Source organism: Lissotriton vulgaris, chromosome 9 (assembly GCF_964263255.1).
Source record: "Lissotriton vulgaris chromosome 9, aLisVul1.2, whole genome shotgun sequence".
NCBI lineage: Eukaryota > Metazoa > Chordata > Amphibia > Caudata > Salamandridae > Lissotriton > Lissotriton vulgaris.
The window spans coordinates 919,764,856-919,790,874 of NC_141697.1; the positions used below are offsets into that span (position 1 = coordinate 919,764,856).

The 26,019-nt window shown below is 46.8% G+C and overlaps 1 protein-coding gene across 2 annotated transcripts in view; it reads left to right on the forward strand.

Moving 5' to 3' along the window:
* Window positions 1-26,019, forward strand: part of SEMA3G (semaphorin 3G) — a 206,131-nt gene that overhangs the window by 116,950 nt on the left and 63,162 nt on the right. For both annotated transcript variants that reach the window (XM_086938733.1, XM_086938732.1), the window contains exon 2: window positions 15,601-15,761. In XM_086938733.1, the coding sequence (XP_086794859.1) occupies window positions 15,601-15,761 (161 nt within the window). The remainder of the gene's footprint in view (window positions 1-15,600; window positions 15,762-26,019) is intronic.

Sequence of the window (26,019 nt, forward strand, 5' to 3'; positions counted from 1 at the left end):
AGGGGAAGATTGTTTATGTGCAGGAAGGTGTCCCTTCCTGCACATAAACAATCTTGAAATGCTGTTTTGTAACTTCTATATGTGCTGCTTAATGCAGCACATATAGAAGTTGCAAAACAGGATTTATTTTTTTTAAATGATTGTTTATGTGCATGAAGGGGGACCTTTCGGCACATAAACACCATAGTCAATTTGCTGTTTCTATGTGTGCTGCACAAGGAAACAGAAAAAACTAGGAGAAATAAAGCATTTCTCCTCATTTCGCCTGTTCAACACAAGGTTTTCCCTGGTCTTAATTTTGGTGCTGCCTACAATTCATGCTGCCCTTGTAAATAGGAGGCAGCGTCAAAATAAATGGGTGTTGCAGTGTAACACCCGCCGCAACACCCGTTGCCCTCCCCTTACACGCTAAATACAGCGTGAAAGTGTGCCTTATTTACAAGGCAGCGTTAAGCCACATTAAGTAAATAATGCGAGGCCCCTATCGCCACCACAACGTCACAACGGCGATAGGGGCTTGTAAATATGCCCCTGGGTGTCTTAATGTGCCCTGAGTGCTGCTGTTGTGCGACTTGGCAAAGTGGTGGTGGGACGTGTGGTACTAAAGGGAAGATAACGCCTTTACCTATTTTAATAACTGCTATGACGTAACTTGATGAAGCCATGGTGAGCTGCATGGCACCAGAGGCAAGATCACATTTTCCTTGTCTCAATCCGCCCTTAGAACTACTGTTGCACAACTTTGTAAAATGGTGGTGAGCGGTGTGGAGCTGAGGGTAGAACAGGCCTTTACCTGTCTACTAATCGCCTTGTCGCGGTCACCTGCGGCGCGCGCACCACGGGTGCCTCCTACAAAGAAGCGATTCCTAGGCACCTGATGGGGCAGGAGAAGAAGGCCAAGGCTGGGACCAGAGCAGGCTGGTCTGTGGAAGCCCTCTTGCCTCTCCGGGCCAGGCCGTGGGAGCCCGCCAGCTGCCATGTCTGCTGTATCCGTTACAGGAAGGGCCGGGAGATTAGGGCTCATTAGTCTCGTCAAGATCACGGCTCGTTTCCTCTCCTAATTCCAGAGGCAAACTTGAAAAGGGACCAAGAAACAAAGGGGCAGATGTATCAAGAAACCATTTTGCACTTCTCAAATAGCGATTGTTAAGGAATCGCTATTTGAGAAGTGCAAAATGGTATGTATGTAGAATTTCGTTATTTTTTAGCGATTCCTTAAAATTCCTTAATTGCGATTAGCAAATTGCTAATCGCAATTAAGGAATCATTTTCCCATTCATTTCTATGGGCCAGGAGGCCCATAGGAATGATTGTGCAATAATTCTCAAATTGCAAATTCGCAATTTGCTAATCGCAATTTGAGAATTATTTCAAGGGTGCAGGGGTGTCTCATGGACACCCTGCTGCACCCCTGAAACTTACATATGTGTGCATATGGCACACATACATGCCCTATGGGCATGTATGTGTGTCACATGCCACCTTCAAAATAGTCATATTTTCTATTTTAAAAGGATTTCGCAAATTAACACGAACCTCAAATTGGTGTTAATTTGCGATTCCTTAACCCGAATTCGCAATTTAAAAAAGTTTCATACATGCCATTTAAGGAATAGCAAAATTGCGATTCCTTAAATGCATAAGCAAAATAAGGAATCGCAATTTTTTGCGATTCCTTATTTTGCTAATGTGTGATACATCCCAAAAGATGCTAAATGTCCGTTTGCGATTCCTTAAGGCCGAAATTCGCAGAATTTCGGCCTTAAGGAATCGCAAAAGGCTTGATACAGTATGTAATAACTCCCTTCCATTACTGCTGTGTCTTGTGTGAGCACACAGTGCTTCCGCCTGCCCAGCACACTCCACCTCTGCAGTTACTGCCTGCCTGCCCACCCTGTCTGCCCCTTTCTAGCTCGAACAGATCAATTTTGCACTATCTGCCTTTCTGCCCCTGTGCTCAATTCTTAACTAGATTCTCACTTTCTCAGGAGTGTCCTGGAAAGCTGTGCAGCACTAACAGCATAGTGTACATGACATAATTCTCCCTTGGTGGGAGTGCTTAGGAGGAGGAGAGGTGCAGCTTCCTCAAGAAAAGTTTGGAAAATGTTGCTTCATTTTGACTTCATGGTCTACAGTAGTACTGAAGAGAGTTATTTTGCTCCAGCCACAAAACAGACACAGCTAATAGCAGCCCTGCATTACAAATAAACCATTGGCAAACCCAATAGGTCTCACCTGTGAAAGAGCTATTGGCTTTGCCAATGTGTCTTATCCATGTTGTATCAGTTGTTGAACACAGCTAAAATTTAGTGGCATAGACGAAAGTGGTGTGGAGTGGAGTAGAGTGTTGTAGAATGGAGTGGCGGAAAGTGAAGTGTTATGCAGTGTCACGGAGTGGCATAAAGAGTTGTGGATGGCGTAAAGTGCTGTGAAGTGTTGTAGAGTGGAGTCTACCAGAGTGGAGTGGCATAGATTGTTGTGGAGTAGAGTAGAGTGAAGTAGACTGGAGTGGCATAGAGTGGGGTGTCGTGGAGTGGCATAGAGTGGACTGGCGAGGGTGTCTTGAACTGTCGTGGAGTGTCATAGAGTAAGGTAAAGTGGTGGGGCATAGTGTTGAGGGGCCCAGAGTGAAGTAGAGTGTTGTGAAGTGGCATAGAGGTCGTAGAGTGGAGTGGCATAGAGTGGAGTAAAATGGTATGGAGTTTCGTAGAGGGAGTTGTTTAGAGTGGAGTAGCGTACTGTAGAGTAGAGTGGAGTAGACTGGCATAGAGCAGAGTGGCAGAGAGAGAAGTAAAGTGTTGTAGAGTTGCATACAGTGGAGTGAGTGTTGTAGAGTGGAGTGTCGTTGAGTAAAGTGTAGTAGAGTAGAGAGGAGCGGCATAGAGTGGAATAGAGCATTCTAAAGTAGAGTGGCATGGAGTGGTCTTGAGTGGAGTGGCATAGAGTGGTCTCAAGTGGAGTGGCGTAGAGTGGCATACCGGAGTAGAGTGTATCAGTGTGTCTTAGAATAGAGTGGAGTAAAGTGGTGTGGAGTGGCCTAGAGGGGTTGTTGTAGAGCGGAGTAGAGTGTCATGAAGTGGAATGGTGTAGACTGGAGTAGAGTGGAGTAGAGTTTCATAGTGTGAAGTAAAATGTCATAGAGAGGAGTAGAGTAGAGTTGAGTGAAGTAGAGTGGAGTGGTGTAGTATAGAATGGTGCAAAGTGTCAGAGTGGAGCGGCATATAGTGGAGTAGAGTGGCATAGAGTGGTGTAGTGTTGTATGGTGTAGAGTGGAGGGGCATAAAGTTGAGCAATGCAGAGTAGAGTGGCATAGAGTGGAGGGGCGTAGCATGGAGTGACGTGTCGCAGAGTAGAGTGGCGTATCGTAGACTGGTGTAGCATGGAGCGGCATAGAGTGGAGTGGCATAAAGTGGCGTGCATAGAGTGGAGTGAAGTGGCGTGTCGTAAAGTGGAGCCTTGTGTCATCGAGTGGTTGTCGTAGAGAGGAGTGGTGTAGAGTGGATGGCATAATATAGAGTGGAGTATCATAGAGTGATGTAGAGTAGAGTGGCATAAAGTAGAGTGACGTGGAGTGGGGTGTCGTAGAGTGGGGTGGTGTGGTGTGGTGAGTCGTAGAGAGAGAGTGGAGTGGCATAGAATGGAGTGGGGTTTCATAGGGTGGTGGAAAGTGGAGGGACCCAGAGTGGAGTCGAGTTTTGTACCTAATTCTTGCATACATATTTTTGTGCATTTCGTATTTGTGAATGTTTGTATGTATGTGTGTCTCTATGTATAAGTGATAGCATGTGGGAAAATGTGCACGTGTGTCCTTGTGTGCCTGTATGTTTACCTTTTCGTTTCTAGTAATACATTTATGAAGTTTAATTTTGGAAATTGGTATTAGTGTATGTCTGTGCGTGTGTCTGTGAGTTGGAGGTAAGGTAATGTGTGTGGTGGTGGTATGTGTGTCTCAGGGATACAGAGAGGGATGGGGGAAGAGAGAGGAGAGAGGGAAAATGAGAGAGAGGGTCACGTGCTGATCCCAGGGCGCACAACTGCGTGGGGTGTGCACAGCTGTGCAGGGCCCCGAAGATTTATGGTCGACTTTGGCTCCCAGGGCTCTAGCGGTATTAAACTGTGCGGAAAGGAGGGAGTCTTGAAATACAATATGAATAATCCCCGGATGTACATGCTCTGTGCTGTGTATTGCGTTTCCCGCGCAGCGCGAGCACAGTAGGTCCTCTGTCTCTGGAGAGAACGCCATTGTTTCCGACTCTGGGTCTCTGGATGGGGTCCTGGCACCAGGCCAAGATACCCGGGCATGCCGCGCCCTAAAGCTAGCACCCGATATTGCTGCCCACGCCGTGTGCCACATTACATCCTACACGAGGTTCACTTGTGCGACTTAATAGTTTAGATTGATCAAAGATTTGGTACATGGACCTGCTCGTCTACCTCTGTTCTGTTCGTGCTAGTCATCGACTCTGGAGAGTGAACACTCCATCTTCTATTGTGGTTGCCAGAGGTACCCAGGGAAAGATATGATGCAATGAGTTTTATTCTGGGTTTGACAACAGAAGTTTCCAAATTCTTGTCTAGAATAGGGCAATTGTAGCATCCTTTGATCAGGGTGGCTAGGCACCGCAGGCATACACTGGGTAGTGCAATGCCCACAGGGATCTATGCTACTCTGCAGGGCACCAGTCGTAGAAAAAGCAAGTGTCGGGGACGCTGTCACCGGAAGTGACGTCACGACCGGAAGTGACGTCATGAAAGGTGCCGAGCTCCTCGTCCCAGAGAGGCCAAAGAGTGAAGTCCAGCTGTTTGGCAGGGAGAATGGCGTCCCCCGGGTAAAATAAGTGGGGGGACGCCGTCCACCTGCGTGGTACCCCGACTCGAGCCCTGCTACTCCCCCTTACTAGGCAGGAAGGTGCAGCGGCCAGGGCAGCTGACTTCGGAGCGCAGGGTTCACGGTTCAATCCCCGGCTCTGGCGGCAGCTCAGCTCAGCACCATGTGACTCTGGGCAATAGCTCACTTAATTTCCATGTTGGCACCCAGCGCCTTGAGACCAATAAGGGTGAGTAGTTTGCGCTTCACAAATACGCATTTACTAAGAAACACATTATGGGTTAACCTGTTGCGTTCACTGTGATGCCAGGCTGGGGGCAGATTCTGGGCTGTTGGACGCTGGCAGGCTGAGTGGGATGAGAGCTAAAGCTGAAGTTGTTGCTCAATAGGACTTTCATTTACTTGGGACCACACGCTTGAAACCTGATTGCAAAACACTAGAACCACCAACTCCTCAAACACTCAAGTATTTATTTAAACGCTTGGGAATGGTTACATGTGCAGTATTTTTTTTAGAGTTTTATATAGCGCACCTCGACTCGAAGATCTGAGAGCCCTTTACATGAGCACCAGTTTTGTTACAGATGGACACATTCATTTTTTGAAGGCATGGGGAGATTAAGTGATTTGCCCAGAATCACTGAATGTTGAGAGTTGTAAATCACTGGATTTTGGGCGTTGTTGCCGAGACTCGAACCCGGTTCTCCAGCTTTGAGGTCGCCCACTCTAGCTGTAAGGCCACACCCTCTCCCCAGTATGCTCAGCATAATTGTATGCAAACTGATGTTTTGTCAATGCACTCTGTTGGGTGCAGCATTATAGGTCTATTGCATGAACACTTTTGCAAGCACCCTTGGACTGACCAGCAATGTATTTAACAATTAGGAGGCGTGGTTCGGAGCTATGTTGCTACTTTTGTAGGTGTATTTATAATGTTTGAGAGAAGACTAGTCAGTGAGAGCAGTATGCCACACTTGCATAATGAGGTGCATCTGTCTGTGGGGTGCCTCTAGAAGTGGGAAATGTGCATGGCACTGGAGAGCCAGAGAAACATGTCAGAAGCCATTATTATGCATTTGGCTGAATGCGCTGAGACTGCTCACGCACATGGCGCGGATGCCGCAGCTTGTTGTAGGGAAACGTGTTTGTTCATTGAGTAAAGATATATCTGAGGGTCTCACAGTTTAGAGGGTACTGAAAATCCTCCAGATTCCAGAAGAAACTCTAAAAATGCAATAAAATCCACCAGCTGAATTTCTTACACTGTAGTATGAGTTTGTGGAGGAAATTCAGCTGGTGGACTCCTCTCCATATTAAGATTTTTTCCAAGAAACTGTAGGATTTTCAGTTTCCTTCAATATCTAATGAGGTAACTTGACTGCTGCGGTTAACACCATCCATCGTATAATGAAATGTATCCAGCAGCATGCAAGTCTGTTGTGTTGTTAATTGTGGCTCTTTCTAACTTCTGGGAGTAGTCTGTTGAGCTATTCACGACTGTTGGAAGATATCTGTTGCCTTTGGACTGCATTGATTGCTTTTGGCAGAGTCTCAAACTCTTTCTGGAGTATATTAGTATATTTCTGTTGAAGTCATCTGCGATTGTTTGGATATTTCAGTAACATTTTGGGAGCTGGCTATAGATTTGGGAGAAATGTGTGCCTTTTAGATGAGGTCAGGAGATAATGACGAATGCCTCTGGCTGTTGAGATAAGCCAGTGATTACTAGTAGAACTCTTTGAGTGGATATCTGTTGTAAATATGAAGATAGATGACAGGATATTTCTAGTTGATTACATGTAGATTTATTGTAGGACACAGCTGAGTACACAACCTCGCCAGCTGACCAGACCATCAACTGACACAGGTAGAACAGCCTGGTACAGGTTAGAACACTTACAGGTATTCAGGAAAGCTGAGAAGGTGAAAACACTAAGGAAGGGCTAAAGACTACTGTCAGCCATATTACAAGAAGAATCAATGTACAACAGTATCCATCTGTGAACCATGTGCTTCCTATGTTTTTCACTGTTATGATTGTTCCAAATGTTATTAGCTCCTTGAAACCTGCTTATGTGTGTATTAACCTGTGGTAGGACAATGGTTGGACGCTATAACCCTGTAGAGAGGCAGTGGCTACAAAAGAATAGGATAATGTATTGCGTGTCCGGAAGACCTGGCGTGATCTCTGGGCTGTTGCGGTATGTGTTTATGGTCTACTGATTTTATGTAGTAGGTATCTATGTGTCTGCTACTTGTTGTGTATGTGGCCGTCCTGACAGCAAACAGGAGGCTTTTAGTTGCATGCCTAGTATATCTTTTACAACCTTTATTTCTAAATGAGAAAAAAGCAAACCAAAAGTAGAGAGAGTCATCTGTGGGTACCCAATGAAGGACAATTATAACTATATGTGGAATTTAGGTCCAGAAAGGCTATACCTTGGAAAGCAGAGGATGCCCGGGTAAACTATACCCCAGCAGATGCTTTTCTGTCCCAGGTGGGGGCAGGAGGAGTATGATAGAAGGACAGGAATCCTTTGCTCTTCTGTAAGGTGACTAGGAAAGTTAAGAATACAATCTCTGGAGTAGTTTAGTTAGTAGATTTATATAGTGCAGTTTATCATCCGTGAGGGTATCCAGGCGCTGTCCGTGGGCACGGGGAGATTGAGCGATTTGCCCTTAATCACGGGATGTTGCGCCGACGTCGAGTCTTGAACTCGGATCCCCAGCACCAGAGTCGGCAGCTCTGGCCCCTGCTCCACATCCTCTGACCTGCCATTGCCCAGTGCTGACATCTAGGTCTCCCAGGACTGTGTCCACTCTGCTGTATCTTAAAAAGTGAATTCTTGATAATGGGTGGACTCATACTCCCAAAGGGTGTCCCACCATCACATCATTTGGCACTATACATGACTGAAATCTGGGGGCTACTCACCTGATATCATTTTGATCCTAGAATGAGTATTTCTCGGGCCTCACCCCCTCCTAGACTATTTGCTTGTTGCACAGAGATCACTTCGCCAGTCTCCATTTTTCTCACCTTGGAAGCTGGCCTGTCTGTCTACCACATCTACCTGGTGATGAGATATGTACTGTTTGGTGAGAATTAGGTTCTGCCTAAAGGTTTGTGAGCTTCAGGCGTGAACTTCAGGCAGTTGTGCCTTCATACAGAGGCACTGTGCTTTCACTTGTAGAGATGACAGGACTCCAGATTTTAGGCAGTTGTATACCTGGCAGGGCCTGACTGGTGGTAGCGGGCTCCATGCTTTTTCCCGGTGGGACGGGAGAGTGGGGTCCGGTGTTGGACCCGTGGGGGCCGTCTTGGTATAGGGGCGGTTTTGCAGCTGTAATATCAGCCCCTTGTACCAAAATACCAAAACAGCAGCAGAAGTGTTTCCCACCAGCGATATAAGCCCCCCCCTTCCCCCCCTGCCAGCGCGCGCGACCAGTCCTACTTAATTGCCAGGGCTGGTTTGCGTTCCGAGTCCTGATTACTGATGTGACACAAACTCATAGTCAGGACAATTGATGGCATGGTGCAATGGTCATATGGACCCATAGGCTGGAATTTTAATAAGGGTCTATCCTTCTGGCAACATTTGTGTTTAGTTGGTATTTTACCCCCAAAAAAACAACAATGTAGTTTCTTGAAAATGCTTGCCTTCGGTGTGTGACTTCTGTCTCCTAGCGACAAAGTCTTCAAGAATACAACTGTATTTCAGAAGTCATCCTCAAAGTTTCGGACTTAGAAGTCAGTGAACTATTTGACACACTCGGTCAGTCCTGGTAACATTTTCAACTAACCGAACCTCATGGTGGACCTCGCTGTTTATGCGAAACGTCAGAGTTGGCGGCTATGCATGCATTCTCTATTACCTTGCCTGCTGTTAATATGAATGGATAGGTTAAAAAGACTCTGTGGCTTTCTTGGCTAATCTATAAGAGTGGGATCAGGAAGGCAAACCTTCACTACAATAGTAGTACTTACTTTTCAATTTTATTCTACATCAATCCTAAAATATTTTTTCTTGTAAAAAAAAATCTTAAAAGGCATAAAAGACCCATCAATACAGCAACTTCATAGCAATTAACTGTATATTAATGCCGGGGAGCCAAATATCAGTATTCTAGGACTTTTCACCCCGCTCCCGCCTCCCACCTTGATCCTCCCTCCCACGGACTTTAAAGGCCTGCCCCACCGGAAATAGCGCTGTGACCTCTCTTGCTGCTCCGTGAGAAGCGGTCGCTCCCTGCTCGTCCTGCACTGCTTACACAGCCTGCCTGCAATCAGATTGAAATCAGGGTATCGTAGCGCTCTCCCCATTGCTTGCTGGGTGCCAGGAAATCGTAGCGCTTTGACTTTATTTCCCTGCTTCACTGCGCTCGCATTGTGTAACTTGTGTGTTTTCTTTAAATTGCCAGATTTCACTACCTCACTGCGCTCACATTGTGTAACGTGTGCTTTTTCATTTAAATTGCCAGATTGTACCGAGATCACTGCCCATAGCGTATTCCACCTCTGTGCCCCCAATCTCACCCAGTTTCACTTCTACTATCGCTGCCATTTTGTTTGTTGTGCCTGCAGCCAGCCTCCCCACCCCGCTCCCGCCTCCCAGCTTGATCCTCCCTCGCTCCGCCCCCCCCACTATCCACTTATGTCAGATGGACCTACGCGCAGCGTTTCACGCGCAGCGGTCGCGCCCCATGCGCGCCGAAGTTGCGCCAAAGGTAAGCCCGTCTACGCCCGTCCGCGCCTGGACCGCGCCCAGCGCCAGACCCCTTGGCCCCCACAAAGCGCACTCCTCCAGCATAACGTATGACGCCGCCACCCTCCTAGCCCTTAACCCCGGACGCACACCTCTATGCTGCGTAGCTGCCCCAGGACTCACCCTTGGACCCTTCGCCTGCCACTCCTGAAAATTTACCAGCATCAAGACCCATACCACATCCACTAACCCCAAACACAGCTCAGGCTCCAACCACCTGAAGTGCATCCTGCTGAACACCCGCTCGGTCCACAGACACGCCACCGAACTCTGGGATCTACTCGACACTACATCACCGGACGTCGCCTTCCTTACTGAAACATGGATGAACGCATCATCAACACCCGACATCACCATAGCCATCCCGGACAATTACAAGATTATCCAAAAAGACCGCACCAACCAAACAGGAGGAGGCATCGCCATCGTCCATAAGAACACCATCAAAATCACGACCAGCTCCGACGATAACCTTACAACCGCCGAACACCTCCACTTCCAGGTCCACACCGACCCTAGAACCACACTCAGAGGCACCCTCATCTACAGGCCTCCAGGAACCCGTAAACAATTCAGCGAAGACATCACTGACTTCATCAGTCCACATGCCCTCGCCTCCGAGAACTACATTCTATTAGGAGACCTCAACTTCCACCTGGACAAGAAAAACGACAGCAACACCACCACCCTTCTTGACAACCTGGCCAATCTCGGCCTCAAACAACTTGTTGACACCCCACCCATGTAGCCGGACATACGCTCGACCCAGTCTTCACCTCCAGCAAACACATCTCCTTCGATCGCACCACAGCTCTCCACTGGACGGACCACAGTTGTGTTCACTTCAGCTACAAAACCACCTCGACCCACAACCCCCCACAACCTATCCCCCGAAGAAAATGGAACAAAATCACCACCGACCAACTCCTCACATCGCTCAACCAAAACCCACCCGCCCTCTCATCGGACCCAAACCAAGCTGCCACCAAATTCAAACAATGGCTCACTCACAGCGCTGACGAATTAGCACCCTTGAAAAACCATCACACCAAACAAGACAGCAAAAAGGCCCCCTGGTTCAACGCTGACCTTAAGAAATCCAAAAAGCTATGCCGTACTCTCGAGAAAACATGGAGAAAAAACCCAACCACCGACAACATGACCACCTTCAAGGCAGCCACCCGCAAACACCACCAGCTGATCCGAGCCACAAAGAAATCAGCACTCAAGAATCGACTCGACAACAACGCCCATAACAGCAAGGAACTATTCAACATCGTCAAAGAATTCACCAACCCCACCGCAGCCTCAAACGACATCACTCCCTCCCAAGACCTCTGCGATTCCTTATCCTCCTTCTTCTACAACAAAATTGCCGACATACATAACAGCTTCGAAAACAGTTCCAACAAACAATCCTCTCCACCCCCCTCAGAACCTAAACCGCCCTCTAACAACCTCAGCGCCTGGAACCCAATCACCACTGAAGACACCATCCGCCTCATGAATTCCATCCACTCTGGCTCGCCAACCGACCCATGTCCCCACCACATCTTCAACAAAGCAGACTCCATCATCGCACCCCATGTCCGTGATGTCAACAACTGCTCCTTCATCTCTGCCACCTTCCCAGAAAGCTGGAAACATGCCGAAGTCAGCGCACTCCTGAAGAAACCCACAGCAGACCCCGCTGAACTTAAAAACTACCGCCCCATATCCCTCCTCCCATTCCCGGCCAAAGTCATTGAGAAAGCCGTCAATAGCCAACTCGCCACCTTCCTCGAATCCAACAACTCCCTCGTTCCCTCACAGTCCGGCTTTCGAGCCAAACACAGCACTGAAACCGCCCTCATCGCAGCAACAGACGACATCCGAACACTACTGGACAACGGAGAAACAGTGGCCCTCATTCTACTCGACCTCTCCGCCGCCTTCGACACTGTCTGTCACAGCACACTCATACAACGCCTCAGCAACATCGGCATAAAAGGAAAAGCCTTGGACTGGATCATCTCGTTCCTAGCTGGGAGAACTCAGAGAGTCTGACTTCCCCACTTCAAATCAGAGGCCACCGAAATCATCTGCGGTGTTCCACAAGGATCATCACTCAGTCCCACCCTCTTCAACGTTTACATGAGTCCACTCGCTTCCATCACGCGTCAACACAACCTAAACATCATCTCCTACGCTGACGACACCCAACTGATCCTTTCCCTCACCAAAGACCCCAACACCGCCAAAACCAATCTTCACGAAGGCATGAAAGAAGTAGCCGTATGGATGAAAGACAGCCACCTTAAACTTAACTCAGACAAAACGGAAGTGCTCATCCTAGGATCAACCCCCTCTGCCTGGGACGACTCATGGTGGCCTTTGGATCTGGGCTCAGCACCCATACCCACTGACCACGCACGTAACCTTGGCTTCATCCTAGACTCTTCACTCTCGATGACCAATCAAGTCAACGCCGTCTCATCCTCCTGCTTCAACGTACTTCGTATGCTCAAAAAAATCTTCCACTGGATCCCCGCCGAGACAAGAAAGACTGTCACCCACGCACTGGTTACGAGTCGACTAGACTACGGAAACACCCTCTACGCAGGAATTACAGCCAAATTACAGAAAAAACTCCAACGCATCCAAAACGCATCAGCGAGACTCATTTTGGACATCCCTCGCCAAGATCACATTACCGGCCACCTGAAAGACCTCCACTGGCTTCCCGTCAACAAGAGAATAACATTCCGTCTCCTCACCCACGCACACAAGGCCCTCTACAAACTAGGGCCCGAATGCCTCAACACTCGACTATCCTTCTACACACCCACCCGCCAACTAAGATCATCCAATCAAGGCCTCGCCGCAGTCCCGCGTATCCAAAGATCCACCATGGGAGGTAGATCCTTCTCCTACTTGGCGGCCAAGACCTGGAACTCACTCCCCACTCAAATGTAAATGTAAATGTACATGTATTTATATAGCGCAAATTACCCACATCGCAGGCATCTAAGCGCTTGCTTAGGGAACCCGTCCTGGTATTCCCCTGTGAGATAACCCCGGCAGGGTATCCACAAGGTGAAAGCCAGGCATCCCGCCGCGAGGGGCCGTTGTGGAGATTAAGCAAGCTATTGCCCAGAGTCGCAGAGTGTGAACCCGTGAGTCGAGTAGGCACCGGAGCGAGAATTATTGAGTCCGTGGAATTATTGAGCCCAAGCCCCGTCGAGGCAGGGAATTGAACCCTGGTCCAGGGCCAATCTCAGCTTCCGGGTCTGCCGCCTCTAACCCCTGAGCCACACTTCTCCACTCACCTCCGCCTTACACAGAACCACATCTCCTTCAGAAAAGAACTTAAAACCTGGCTTTTCGATAAATAATGAACCCCCTCCCCAAGCGCCTTGAGACCCTCTGGGTGAGTAGTGAGCTATATAAATTCTTGAACTTGAACTCAATGTATGCTCTCCAACCAGGGGCATAGCTTCGACAGTACTATTTGACGGTGGGTGGGAGGCGGGGGTGAGCTTCAGATTTTCCGACAATCATGTTTGCATATAATGTTCAAACACATTCCAATTGAAAGCATCTGTACCCAACTATTTACCAGAAAATACATTTATTGGACATGTGTAACACCCCAAACTCCCTACCTGAAGCTATGCCGATGCCTCTGTTCGTCCCCCGTTTTTGCGCCACTCTTCCACCTTCCCGTTTTTATTTTTCGGGGGGGTACAGCTGTATTTCTTAACGTGTGGGTGATGTGTTTCTTTATGCACCTTCAGCGTCCCACCTTCCTCTTATGTTGTGATTAAGCATTACTGGAATTGGGTCAACATTTTTTTTTTTTGTGTGGAGTTTTATATGGCGCGAACTAGACCCGGAGGTGTGAGAGCGCTTTATATGAACACCAGTTACATTACAGACAGAAACATTCCTTTTTGTCATTTTGGAGATTTACAGCCAGATTCATCAAACCAAAATCCGCTCGCAAAGGGCCAGATTCTGAGAATCTGGCCCTTTGCGAGCAGGATTTTTGCATTTGGGATGCATCATCCCAAATGCAAAAATCGCAATTTAAGAAATCGCTACATAACGATTATTTGCATTTAAGGAATCTCAATTTGAGATTCCTTAAATGCAATGCATGAACCATTTCGAAATTGCAAATTCGCAATCTTGGGCCGCTATTTACCGCAAAGTCTAACTACGTGGTAAATTGCAAAAACGTAGAAAAATGCGCTTTAGTGCATTTTACTAAGTTGTATGTTACACACACACATGTCCTTGGGACATATGTGTGCGCAACACCAGTGTACATTAACATTTCAGGGGTGCAACAGGGTGTCCTTTGGACACCCTGGCACCCTTGAAATTGCTTCCTTATTTGCGATTCGCTAATTGCGAATCGCAAATAAGGAATGACTCCCCATTCATTCCTATGGGCCTTTAGACCCATAGGAATGAATGGGAAAGCCATTCCTTATTTGCGATTCACTGTTAGCGAATCGCAAATAAGGAAGCAGTAGAAATCGCTAAAAATATTGCGATTTCTACATGCATCCCGTTTTGCGAGTCTCTAATAGCGATTCCTTAAAATTCGCTATTAAGGACTCGCAAAACATGACTTTGATGAATCTGGGGGTAAGTGATTTGCCCAGAATCACGGAATTGTGGTGAGAGTCCCTGCTGACACTCAAACCTGGTTCCCCAGCTCCGAGGTCTACCGCCCTAGCCGTTAGGCCACATTCTCTCCCCAAACATTGCTACCTACGTGTGCAATGCTGGACGATGAAGAAATAGAGTGAATGCCACTTACTCTTAAGAATGCATTACTTGAGGGTGACTAAAACTTTTAGATTTGGGATGCGTACGTTGCTGCTGCCACATCTGCGCCTGCTGAGCAGCAAGGTTGGGGTTTCGCGGTTGCATGTGGCGTAATCTGAAGGTTTTTCAATTTCAACAGGTGGTAATAATTGAGAGAAGGAGTCATAAGGATCAAGTGGCAAAAGTTCCAAACACTTCCCTCCTTTGACTATTGTGTTTCATAGCTGTAACCCGATGACTGGACGCGGCCTTACAAGGAAGCACGCCTATTTGATCACGTTTCTTTTCCCAGTAGCACTCTTCAAGTGGTTGGGTTGCTTTCACCCTTCCCGTATAAGCACGCACAAGGAAACATATAGCATTGGATTGCTCAACAGGTCCACAGGTTTTTGTCTTTTATGTTTGCTCATGGCAATAACAGAGGTGGCAACTAGACACCAGATTCATAGGAAGAAGCAAGCCAGAGCGGAGTCATGAGTGTGAATTGACCCAAAACCCCAAAATATGAGCTGGCCCATCAAATCACCCATGGTGTTGCTAGGAATATTTTGACTGTCTCTAAATAAAACTACAAGTTCGGAGTAGGTAGAAAACTTGAACATTATATTGCATTTTTGCTCATACAGTGTTAGAGGGGCGCCCTTAGTCCCGCTCACAGTAGCTCTGAGAGACATCAGCATGGCCTGGAAAGCCCCTGTCAGTGGTGGGTTTCTACAGGCAGGGAGATGGAAGATGGCGAAGGCAGAGTGCCAACCATTTACTCCTGCCTCCCTCGGGCCAGGGGAGGCCTAAGAGACTCAGGAATACAAAGGTGAGACGGCAGATCTTCGGCCACCATTTCATTGATGCACTTGGTTCCCTGGAGACCCGGATGTTTCGAGGGAAGATCGGGAAGCGAGCACCTAACGCTATTGTGTTATAGATGCTGCTCTAACTAACCTGACTTGGAATCCAGTATACTTGCTCCTGGCTCTTACTGAGAGTCAAACATAAGAGTGTTGACCCATGTCCACTCCAATATAGTAAGTTGTGTATGTTTAGGACCATTCTTGGCTCTCCTACACTGTACGTTAAATCAAAATTTTCAAGTGATCGACATGAATTGTCATGAAACCATGCCTCTAGTCTGACCGACTCTCTTTATGATAAATGTATGTAATTTTTTTTTGCAATTTCTTTTTGTTGTAGATTTGTTATCCACTAACCGCTCCACCCTTTTCATCGGCCACCGTGGCTTCCTGGACTTCCGCTCGTTGTACGTGGATGAGTACCGCGACCGCATCTTCATTGGTGGCAGGGATGTTCTGTACTCACTGCGGCTGGATCAGAGCCAGGCAGATGCCAAGGAGGTAATAATGCATTAATTAAGAGTGCACAAAGAGCCAATGTCACATTTATACAAATGTAGATCCAAACAGAAATGTACATATGAAGCAGAAGAATTCTTTGCCTTTCTCCATGAGATAAACACATGCCTACACATGCTCTGTCCTCTCTATTACACATTTTCCAACACACTAAAGCACTTTTCTTTTATAATTTCCTTCTACCCCCTTCTTGGCTAATTTCTACTTTTTTATAGATAGTTTTCTAGCAAAAGAACGGTTTGGAAGGCTCATTATAGCCCAGGGCCACTAATACTAATTAATGCATTTGGATATTGCTGTCCATTTCTGCCTGAGGCCTTTCACTTCCCAAACCTATTAAGGTCATTATCACGAGTAACCACTGACAATTAATCCTCAGTAGTACATCTTCCCATTTAAGCTTATTCCTGCTGGGGGATATCCGTCCTCATTAAAATATGACTAGATTTATTGCAGGGAATTTTCCTTTGTAATTCACTGGGAAAAAAAACTTTAACTACCATTCAGTTATTGTTTGTGAGGGTTACTACTGGCTACAATAGAAACCCTTAGAAGATGAGTTAAGAAAGTAATACACTTTGCTGAATATTTCTGTCAAAGACTGCATTCTCGGCTCAGTAGTTAAGGTTAAAAGAACATGTGATAGTAAAAGATATTTTTCCATCCTAAATAAATTTACACTCCATCCACTTGCTCCATTTTCCAATTGGCTCCAAAGTTCGAAAAACCCAGCACTGGGTGCTTACTTTCAGTTACAGGCGAAGTTGGAGTAAATTGGTCAAAAGTTTTTGGGGAGGGAGTTTAAAATAAGCATTGCCAAAGCAAATAGGACTCACCTTTAGTACCTACTGGCTTTGCCAATGCCTTTTGACGGTGCTAAACAGCATTTGTAAAAAATAATGCTTTTTCCAATGCTGTTTAGTATTGGCAAAAAAAATAGCGCTGCTGTGACGCAGACACGGTAAGCAGTAACGCTTACAGAATGGCGCGGGCCCCTTTTTCTTTTCTTTTTAATCAACTGGTCTAAGATGGCGGGTACCACTTAGATCAGGGGAAAAGAGGGAGCAGCATGTGAGCATGGGAGATGCTCATGGGTGAGATAGTAAATTGTGGTGGGTAGTAGCGACTGGCAAGAAACGGGGGTGGCGGCTGGGGGGGTTTGAAAAACCCAAAATATTTAAAAAAACATTTACCCCTTCACTGTGCACTCTCTCCTCCATCGTTGCTTCTCTTCCCGATGAGTCCAGGAAGCACACAGGTTCCCCTAGGCCAATCACGAAGCTGCTGTCAGTATGACAGCAGCGTAGTGATTGGTCTGAGCGCCGTAGTTCGGCACTCAGATGAGGACTGGGAGCCTGCGCATGTTCTCCACCCAGGTTGTGTATTGCAGCCCAGTGGAGAACATGCTAAGTGCACATGACTGTTTTGCAGCCCCAAAACGGCAGAGCAAACCGTCATGCTCACATAAGTGTATGAACCACTCCCCCCCCTGTGACACCAGCCCAGCCCTGCCCCCAGCCCCATAGTTACTAAAAATAAAATGATGACAATCATGTTATCATAATTTATTTTTTCCTTTGGGGCGACACTCCTCTGCCGGAGCGGAGAAGTCGGCCCTGGTGGTAGGGAAGGAGTGCACCTGGGAGACAGCTACGAGGAGTGCAGGGGTTGCAAGACTCAAGTACACAGGAGAGAGAGCGAGCAGCCACCAGGGACAGAGCAAGCTCAGAGCATGTGAGAGGGCGGCTATTTGCCAGGAGAGAGGGGAGAGAAACATGAAGGAAGAGAGCTGGAAAACACATGCACCCTGAGTGCTTTACCAATAAGTAGTTCCCTAAAAGTGAGTAGTGGAAGGACAGACGTCAGCCAGTCAAGAGGCTGATGAAGAGCTATGCTCCAGGAAAGGGACATAAAAAAGATGGACAAGGAATTGCATTGAATAAGAAGCGAGAAAATGAAAGTGACAATAAAGTCAACCCATCATAAGCCAACAACGGGCTGTAAAGCCCTGTCATTTATTTGGAACCCCACAATAGGACTTTTGAATCCTCGCTGTCTGGTAGGCTCCACCTGAAACAGCGCTTTTTACTTTTGACAAGGACACTTCATCCATGAAAAACAGAAAAGCATCAGACTTAAAGTATACCAAATCCAATAGCCTTTTAGAAAACAGTTTTACTTGATGCCTTTGGTTTGCCATATTTTTAATTCATGGACTTTTCTATTTTCGACAAAAAATGGTAGTGAACAGGGCCATATGATGTATCTTTTCTCTAACACAGGCAAGAGGTTAAAATGGAAAGAAGACTTCTCAGTGAACACTCCTTAGGTCCCAGGCCTTCTTATTTGTTGCAGGATGCTTTCTCAACTGTGATTATTTATTTACCCCTGCAGCCACCCTACCCTGCCGAGAGGCCAAAGATATTATTCCTCCCTCCTCAGCCTACCACAAATTATATTTTACCCAACCTTGGCTAAGGGCTGGAGAAGATTACTCAAACATCTTTCCCCTGTCCACCCTCCAGGCCTTGTCGACATCTGGGTGGAATTCCTGCTACACCCGTTTCCATCCACAACTTATATTTCCTAAAGGCCGGGAGATTTAGCTGTGCATCTCTCCCTCCTCCCCCCATCCTCACAAACTGCGTATTTCCCCAGACTTTATCCAAGGTGTGTAGTGGAATGTGTTGGCCTTTGCTTTGCTGCACCCTCTACACGGAACCATGTCAGCCCGACCAGGACCCCTTTGAGGTGTCCCTCTGCCTATTTGTCCCTCCCGCCCCGCTCATGTTCCCCGAGTCAGCTCAGTTCCCACCATATGCCAAAGGGTGGAAGTTGTGGGAATTACATTTTCTTTTAGTCTATATTTTATCCTACTGGGCAAATGTCAGCTGCTTTAGCATCCTAATACTTGCAAACAGGTCACCAGGGCAGCTGCCAGCTGTTTAAGTATCCCAAAATGAGGGGGTGGTTAGAACTTTCTGCAGCTGCCACAGTACCCTTTCCACAGTTGTAAACAGAGCAGTGGGGCAGTTGACAGATGTTCCTGTCCTCCCTCGCCCTCAAAAGGATGAGGATAAATTGAGGACCAGAGTAGCTACCAGCTGGCTTAGAACTATTTTAAAAAAAAAAAAAAAAAGTCCTCCACCACCCTTGGAGAAGGCAGAGGGATCCACCAGTGGACACAACTTGTCAAAGGCCAGGAGGCTTGATGAAATGTCATCTACAGGAGACAAAATGTTGTGGGGCATAAAATGTAGTTATGGAATTGAGTGGTCCCAGCCACTGAGCCTCCCTTGCCTTGATCAAGGATTGGAAGTGGATTTTAGAAATGCACTACTATATATTACTGTTTTCTCTGGCAGAGGGGTAGCTGTGTAGGCTCTTGGCATGTCTTTATCCACATTTAATTGACGTTGAGGGAGGATTAGAGCAGTTTACAGCTGCCCTGTTCGAACTTGCAACAAGCATTTGCAATGCAATAGGTCTCGCATTTATGAGAGTTTAAGCTACTGCCAATGCAATAGCTTAAGCTTTTGCAAATGCGAGCCCTTTTGCATTGCAAGTATTTGTTTTTACTAGCGCCCATGCAGCGCTTTCACATACATGAAGGCTGCGCCCCTTTCTTTAGACCAGCCCCGTCTAAAGAAAGGGGCGTGTCCGACATTAAAGTAAAACCTCGGCATGGGGGCTTTGACAAAATAAAGCATCTTTTTGTCAAGTTGACAAACAGATTTTTTTTTTAGGTAAAAGCGCCCATGCGGCGCTTTCACATTCATGAAGGCTGCGCCCCTTTCTTTAGACCAGCCACGTCTAAAGAAACGGGCGTGTCCGACATTAAAGTAAAACCGCGGCATAGGGGCTTTGACAAAATAAAGCATCTTTTTGTCAAGTTGACAAACAGGTGTTTTTTTGGGGTAAAAGCGCCCATGCGGCGCTTTCACATTCATGTAGGCTGCGCCCCTTTCTTTAGACCAGCCCCGTCTAAAGAAAGGGGCGTGTTCAACATTAAAGTAAAACCGCGGCATAGGGGCTTTGACAAAATAAAGCATCTTTTTGTCAAGTTGACAAACAGATGTTTTTTTGGGGTAAAAGCGCCCATGCGGCGCTTTCACATTCATGTAGGCTGCGCCCCTTTCTTTAGACCAGCCCCGTCTAAAGAAAGGGGCGTGTTCAACATTAAAGTAAAACCGCGGCATAGGGGCTTTGACAAAATAAAGCATCTTTTTGTCAAGTTGACAAACAGATGTTTTTTTGGGGTAAAAGCGCCCATGCCACGCTTTCACTTCAAAGACGGCCGAGCACCTTTCTTTAGACACGGTTTGTGTAAAGAAAGGGGCGCGGCCTCTATGAATGCGAATGCGCCGCATGGGCATTAGTAAACAAAACAAATAAATAAGTAAGTATCCTTAAGGCGGACCGCACTGCTAAAATAAAGAAAGAAAGCAATGTGGCCGCTATAGTTAAAGCGAACCGCCATTAGAAAATAAAGTAAACGTAGGCAGGGTGCTGCAAGGCAGTGGTTGGAATAGGGGCAAACCATAAATTAAAATAGTGCTTAGAGCCAAGATAAAGCAGACCGTGTAGCAAGACAAGTAAAAGGTCCAGTTCTTATGGGAGGTAATAAATGCAGACAAGGCGGCACCAAGGAGGGACTAACAAGCCTATTAATGACTCGGAAGCCAGAGTTTACGAAGGACAATGACACAAGCCAATTACTAATATGGGCGGAGAGTGGGTGGGACTTCAAGTCCATACTCCTGTACTGCATGTCACGGAGCAGCTGTTATTTGTCCCAGTATGATCTCAAAATGCAGGACGCGGAAGTATAGTGTACATACTAGGTCATCGCTTAAGGTCATCAACAAAACAAAAAAACATACACTTCATGACCTCAAGTAAAGGCCTCTAACTAAATAACAATAGGTTCCCAAGCAACAAACAAATGAGTATCCTATGTCTTTAAATAGTCTTTATCCATCAGTGATACCATTACTGATAAATTGATTAATTATAATATAGTGTGGTATTTTGTGTGTGAAATAATATCAAACATTTTAAACAGCAGATAGCGGAGATAAGGCTAAGGCATACCAAAACTATTCGATTTCACAACTTTTATCTTGTAGTCAGCACCACCCCCTTCACTCTTACACATATATTATGTAACGCGAACACAACCCAAGGATATTGGAGCGCTTTACACAGGCACTAGTCGCAGTATGCAAGGGAACAGTAATTTTTGTTTCTAGGCACAGGTAGATTAAGTGATTTGCCCAGAATCACTGGATGTCATTGTTGAGCCGACGCTGACACTTAACACTGGCTCCCTTGTTTCAGAGTCAGCAGCTCTGGCCATTACTCCATAGCCTCTCTCCCAGGTCTGCAAGTGGGATGAAAAAACTGGGGGAGGGGTGTATCTCAAAGGGGCGTGGCCTATGTAGTTAATGGCATGGTCTAATAACACCTAAGCTAAAAACCTGTGCTTAGCATAGTGTGCCGTATTGTGCTGCCTCTGTCATTGCATCCAGCTACTATATAACACAGCAAGTAAAATTATACCTACAACAAGCCAGGACTATTGCCTTTGTCAATGGATGTTAGTTGCATAAGATAAACAAGCAACAACTATGGCTTCGTGGCATAGAATATTGAAAAAGCCTCAGTTCTGAAATGATGAGACTGTGAAAGAACTATAACGAGTCTCTTTGGCGTTACCTCAAAGGCAGCAAGGCTGGTACTGCTGCAGAAGTAAGATTCTTTTTTCACCCTGAGAGTGAGGGCTGTAATGGAGAGCACGATAGGGACTCTTCTCGGCACCTACTTTTTAGAACTGCTGGTGCTGAGCTCCGCCCGGACCCGGCCCACTTAAAGCCCTGCTCTCTCCTAATGTAATGCTGCCCTCGAAATATCCACTTTTGACCCTGTGTTCATAATTAGGTACGAGCCCGCAATGGGCCTGGTTGTCCGGCTTCAGGCCCCTATTCCCTGCCTAGCCCATGTCTTGAATATTGCGCACGTTCAGCCTTCACGTGGTGGAATCGTAACATGTTAAAATAACGTGAGCTCTATTCCAGCCCAGAAATTGAGGCCGTCGGTCCGAAACTCCTCCATACTAGTGTGAGACCACCCAGGCTAAGGCCACAAGGCTGCAGGGTCCCAGGGGGCTACGATCGTCATCGTTTTAAATGGTTTGTTTACGGTCCGCGGGGAGCCCCTTCCGCCCCTTCGGGCAGCATCTGAAGGAATTCTGGGCTTTAAAAACAAACTTGCTAATCATTCAGCGTTCACGGACACAAGGGATAGGGTTACCAGCGGGGTGTTAGCGGTCTCGTGGTGGGGAGAGAGTCGGACATCTTTGCTGCGGTTGAGGGAGAACGGGAGAAGACCGGGAGAAGACCGGGAGAGTTTGGTGTGGCAGGAGATGACATGAAGGGAAATAAAGGCACATTTGTGTCTGGCAGCTAACACTTGAGTCAAGTGTTAGCTGTCAAGTTGACTGGCAGGGCATAGGCGGCATTAAAAGCACGAGGTTCGCAGTGCATTGTGGGTTGTGCCAGTATTTGTACTCAGGGCTTTAAGTGGGATGAAAAAACTGGGGGGTCTCTCAAAGGGGCGTGGTCAATGTAATTTAGTGCGTGGCTTAAAAACACATAAACTAAAAATCTGTGTTTAGCAAAGCGTGTCCCCGACCTGTATTTAGCTGTTTCTGTCATTGCTTCTAGATATATGGTACAACAAGTAACATCATATCTACAACAAGTCAGGACTATTGGCTTTGTCAATGGTTGTTAGATGCATAAGATAAATAAGCAAGAACTATTGCTTGTATATAATATTGAATAAGCTTGCAGCTAAAGCACTGGCGACACCACAACAACGTTGCTGCTCCAGAGTTTCGAAAAGAGAAGGGAATTCCAGAGAGAAAATGACTCTCTTAAGGATTTCCCTTCCCCTGCGACGCTCACCTGGGCTGGCATGACGTCATGCCATAACTTCTCCACTAGTGAGAGTGACCAGTGTGAGCAGCGCACATCAACATGCCTGCTGTCAATGCAGTCCAGAAAAAACGGACCGCCTGTGCCAGGGCACAAAACAGAGCCCAATAGAGACCTGTTTCGAGGCCCCGTTCAAAAAACTACCGGTGCTCAGACCTGGTGAGACCCGGCCCACTTAAAGCACTGTTTGTACTCCTATCGGGAGTGACGTCCATCGGCATATTCATGATTGAGGGCCTACAGGGGAGCTGTGGGAAAGGGGCGAGCTACCGTTCAAAAGTGCATGGACAAGGCCAGTTTGACAATATTTTTCCTGAAATCCTGGGAAATAGCTTTATTCTTTTCTAATGCAAAAAGAACAATTGATTGACATAATGCAGAGCAATGTCATACATTACAACAGTACAGAGATCTGGGCCTAATTCCAACATTTTTTTGCTCACCATGCCATTCCAATTTGGACCCAGCCATATGCAAATCAGCTTTGACCCAACAGTTTAGCCTGAACTGCCAAGCTAGGTCCTCCCTGGACTGGAAACAAGCATTCTAGGACTGGTTTCGGGCTTTCAGCCCTCATCAGCCTGGATAACTTGACTCCAGTGGCATGGAGAGCACGGGACCCACGTCTGGGCATACCCGTCTCACTCGGGGTGACAAATGCAAAAAGAACAATTGATGGACAGAATGCAGAACAATGTCATGCATTCACCCCAGTACAGAGATCTGGGCCTAAATCCATATTTTTTTTGCTCACCATCCCATTCCAGTTTGGACTCAGCCATATGCAAATCAGCCTTGACCCTGTGCCCAATGGAAACAGTCCAGCCCGAACTGCCAGGCCAGGTTCTCCCTGGACTGGAAACAAGCATCGTAGGACCGGTTTCGGGCTTTATTTGTGTAGCATTATTCTTTTCTAGGGCGTGCTGGCAGAGTTGGGTTGGAGTTGCACACCGGAACAGCAGTTTTCTTTTTTTTTAGGCCAAAAAGACTATTTGGGAACATGTCACCATAGCTGACTTGGAAAGCAACTCTGCCATTGCTTTCCATTGGCTCTTTGTTTTGTCAATCATATTTCCTTGCTTTCATTCAATGGTTTTATTTGTTTTAGTCTGTCCATCTAGTCTTTGTCCCACCATTGGAGCATAACCTATTTACCGTCTCTCTGATCTGCTCAATTTATTCTTCCACATGTCTGCTTTTCAGGAACTTTTGAACATTTATTTTCCTAAAAGCACTTCATGAGAGTGTATGTGTCCCCTTTTTTCTATTTTTCTCTTTTCTCCAAGCACAATACTTTTCATAATATTCGTTTTCCACAACTTTGTCCTTTCGCTGCTCTTAAGTAGGCTTTCACTTTTAAAAAGTTTTGCCCTTCAAGTTGATCTTCCGTTCACTCTAACCCCATGCTGTACTCTTTATTGTTAGTTCGCTTCCACCACCCCTCCATGTTCTTCCGGCTCTGCTTGCCCTACTCCCCACACCCTCTTTGTAGCTTCCCCCATACTCCTGATGCTTCCCTGCCCCGATCATTCCACCCTGTGTTTTGCTTACCCTCCTTCTGTTATTTCACCCTCCATGTTTCTTCCCCCACCTGAGTTCTTCCCACACCATGATTTTCCCTCCAACCTCATGCATTACTTTTTTAGCTCTTGATTACTAATCCAACTTGGATCAGTAATCAAAAAGTAGACAAAAATTAGTCATTTTTAGGCACGTGCATGCTTGGACCGTGTGCCTACTAAATGACAGAGCTGGTCAGGAAGGCTTTTTCTGTGTGCTAGTCATGCTGCATCAGGGATGCTGTGCTGCATGGTAAAAACCATTGCAAACCCAAAAGATCCACAAGGTGAGACCTATTGGCTTTGTCAATACTCGTGCAGACAGCGAGGGTACTTTAGGTTAATATTGTGGGGCAGTGGAAGGTTTTGAGGTGTCTTAATAAAGTTGTTTGAGTGTTTGAGTGTTGAATAACATTAGCTGATACAGGTCAGAAGTAGGACACCTTGGAAGAGTATCAGAGGAGCTGTGCACATCTTGATGCAATGATTATTGCTCTTAAGGTCTGGCTTGGTGACATATTTAGCTGTTTGGCCAGCCTCTTGGTTAAACATTGTTATAATAAAAATACATACATACATGAACGGATACAAGCCTTTGCTCAGCCTTCTTCATCTATTGGTCTGTTCAAGTATTTTCCACCATTTTACACCACCGCCGTAGCATACAGCATGTGTAAATGGGCCAGTCCACTCCATCCATTGGCTGTCTTCCACTGTGAGGGACAACATTTATCCTGATCACTATTGCAAAATCACCTGAAAAAGGAGTGGACTTCGGTACTGGAGCTGGTGTGTTTGGGCTGGTGGGCCACCTCTTTATTTTTATACTAGCAGCCCGTCCCGACGTTGTCCGGGTATGAATTGCTGCCGGCCAGTAGTATATTATTTTGTAGGGCTTTGTTTTGATAGCTTTTCTTATCTGTGACAGGCCTGTGAAACGCTCCGATTCACAGTGCACTGCTGATGCACTTCAGAGGTATATTGCACTTAACGCCTGAGGCTTGAGCCGGGCGGTCTTTCTTTTGTCCTGTTACAGATCTTTTTACTTGTAAGCACTTGCCCCGTGTGTCCTCTCCCCCCCCAGCACTAGCGCGCTGATTTAGCACGACGTTTGTTGTCTCACCGATTTTAGGGTGAAGGCATCATTTTAATTGTGGCTTTTTAAAAACTATTTGCACTTACTAAATTCAGCGCTGCCTCCCCCCAGAGTGTCCGGCCGATATTAGGGCTGGTATACCTGGGACTCGGGCGGAGTGATAGCGGCGGCCATCTTGGGTGAGTCACCAGTATAAAAACATACGGCTATGGCTCCGCGCAGCGGACGCGCTCAGCGGGCGCGCCGTATTAGCGCCGGAGTTACGCCAGAGTTCAGCCCGTCTGCGCCCGTCCGCGCTGAGGACGGGCTGCAGGACGGGTTGCGCCCTGGTTTCCCCGAGCCACCTACTCAGGTATTACTTTCTTATACCTCGGAGGAAATGTTGGTCTTGAAACCTAGTGATCTCCTATGCCAGCATAGGTACACCCCTGAGGAATTACTGCTCATGTCCTCACATAACGCCTGTACTCGGAGCCCTGATACTTCCCCCATGATTGCCTATCCTCCTCAAAATATCTGCTCCTCGTTTAAAAGTATTCACTCGGAGAAAGGATACCTTATTAATGCTCGCTCCATAATTAAAAACA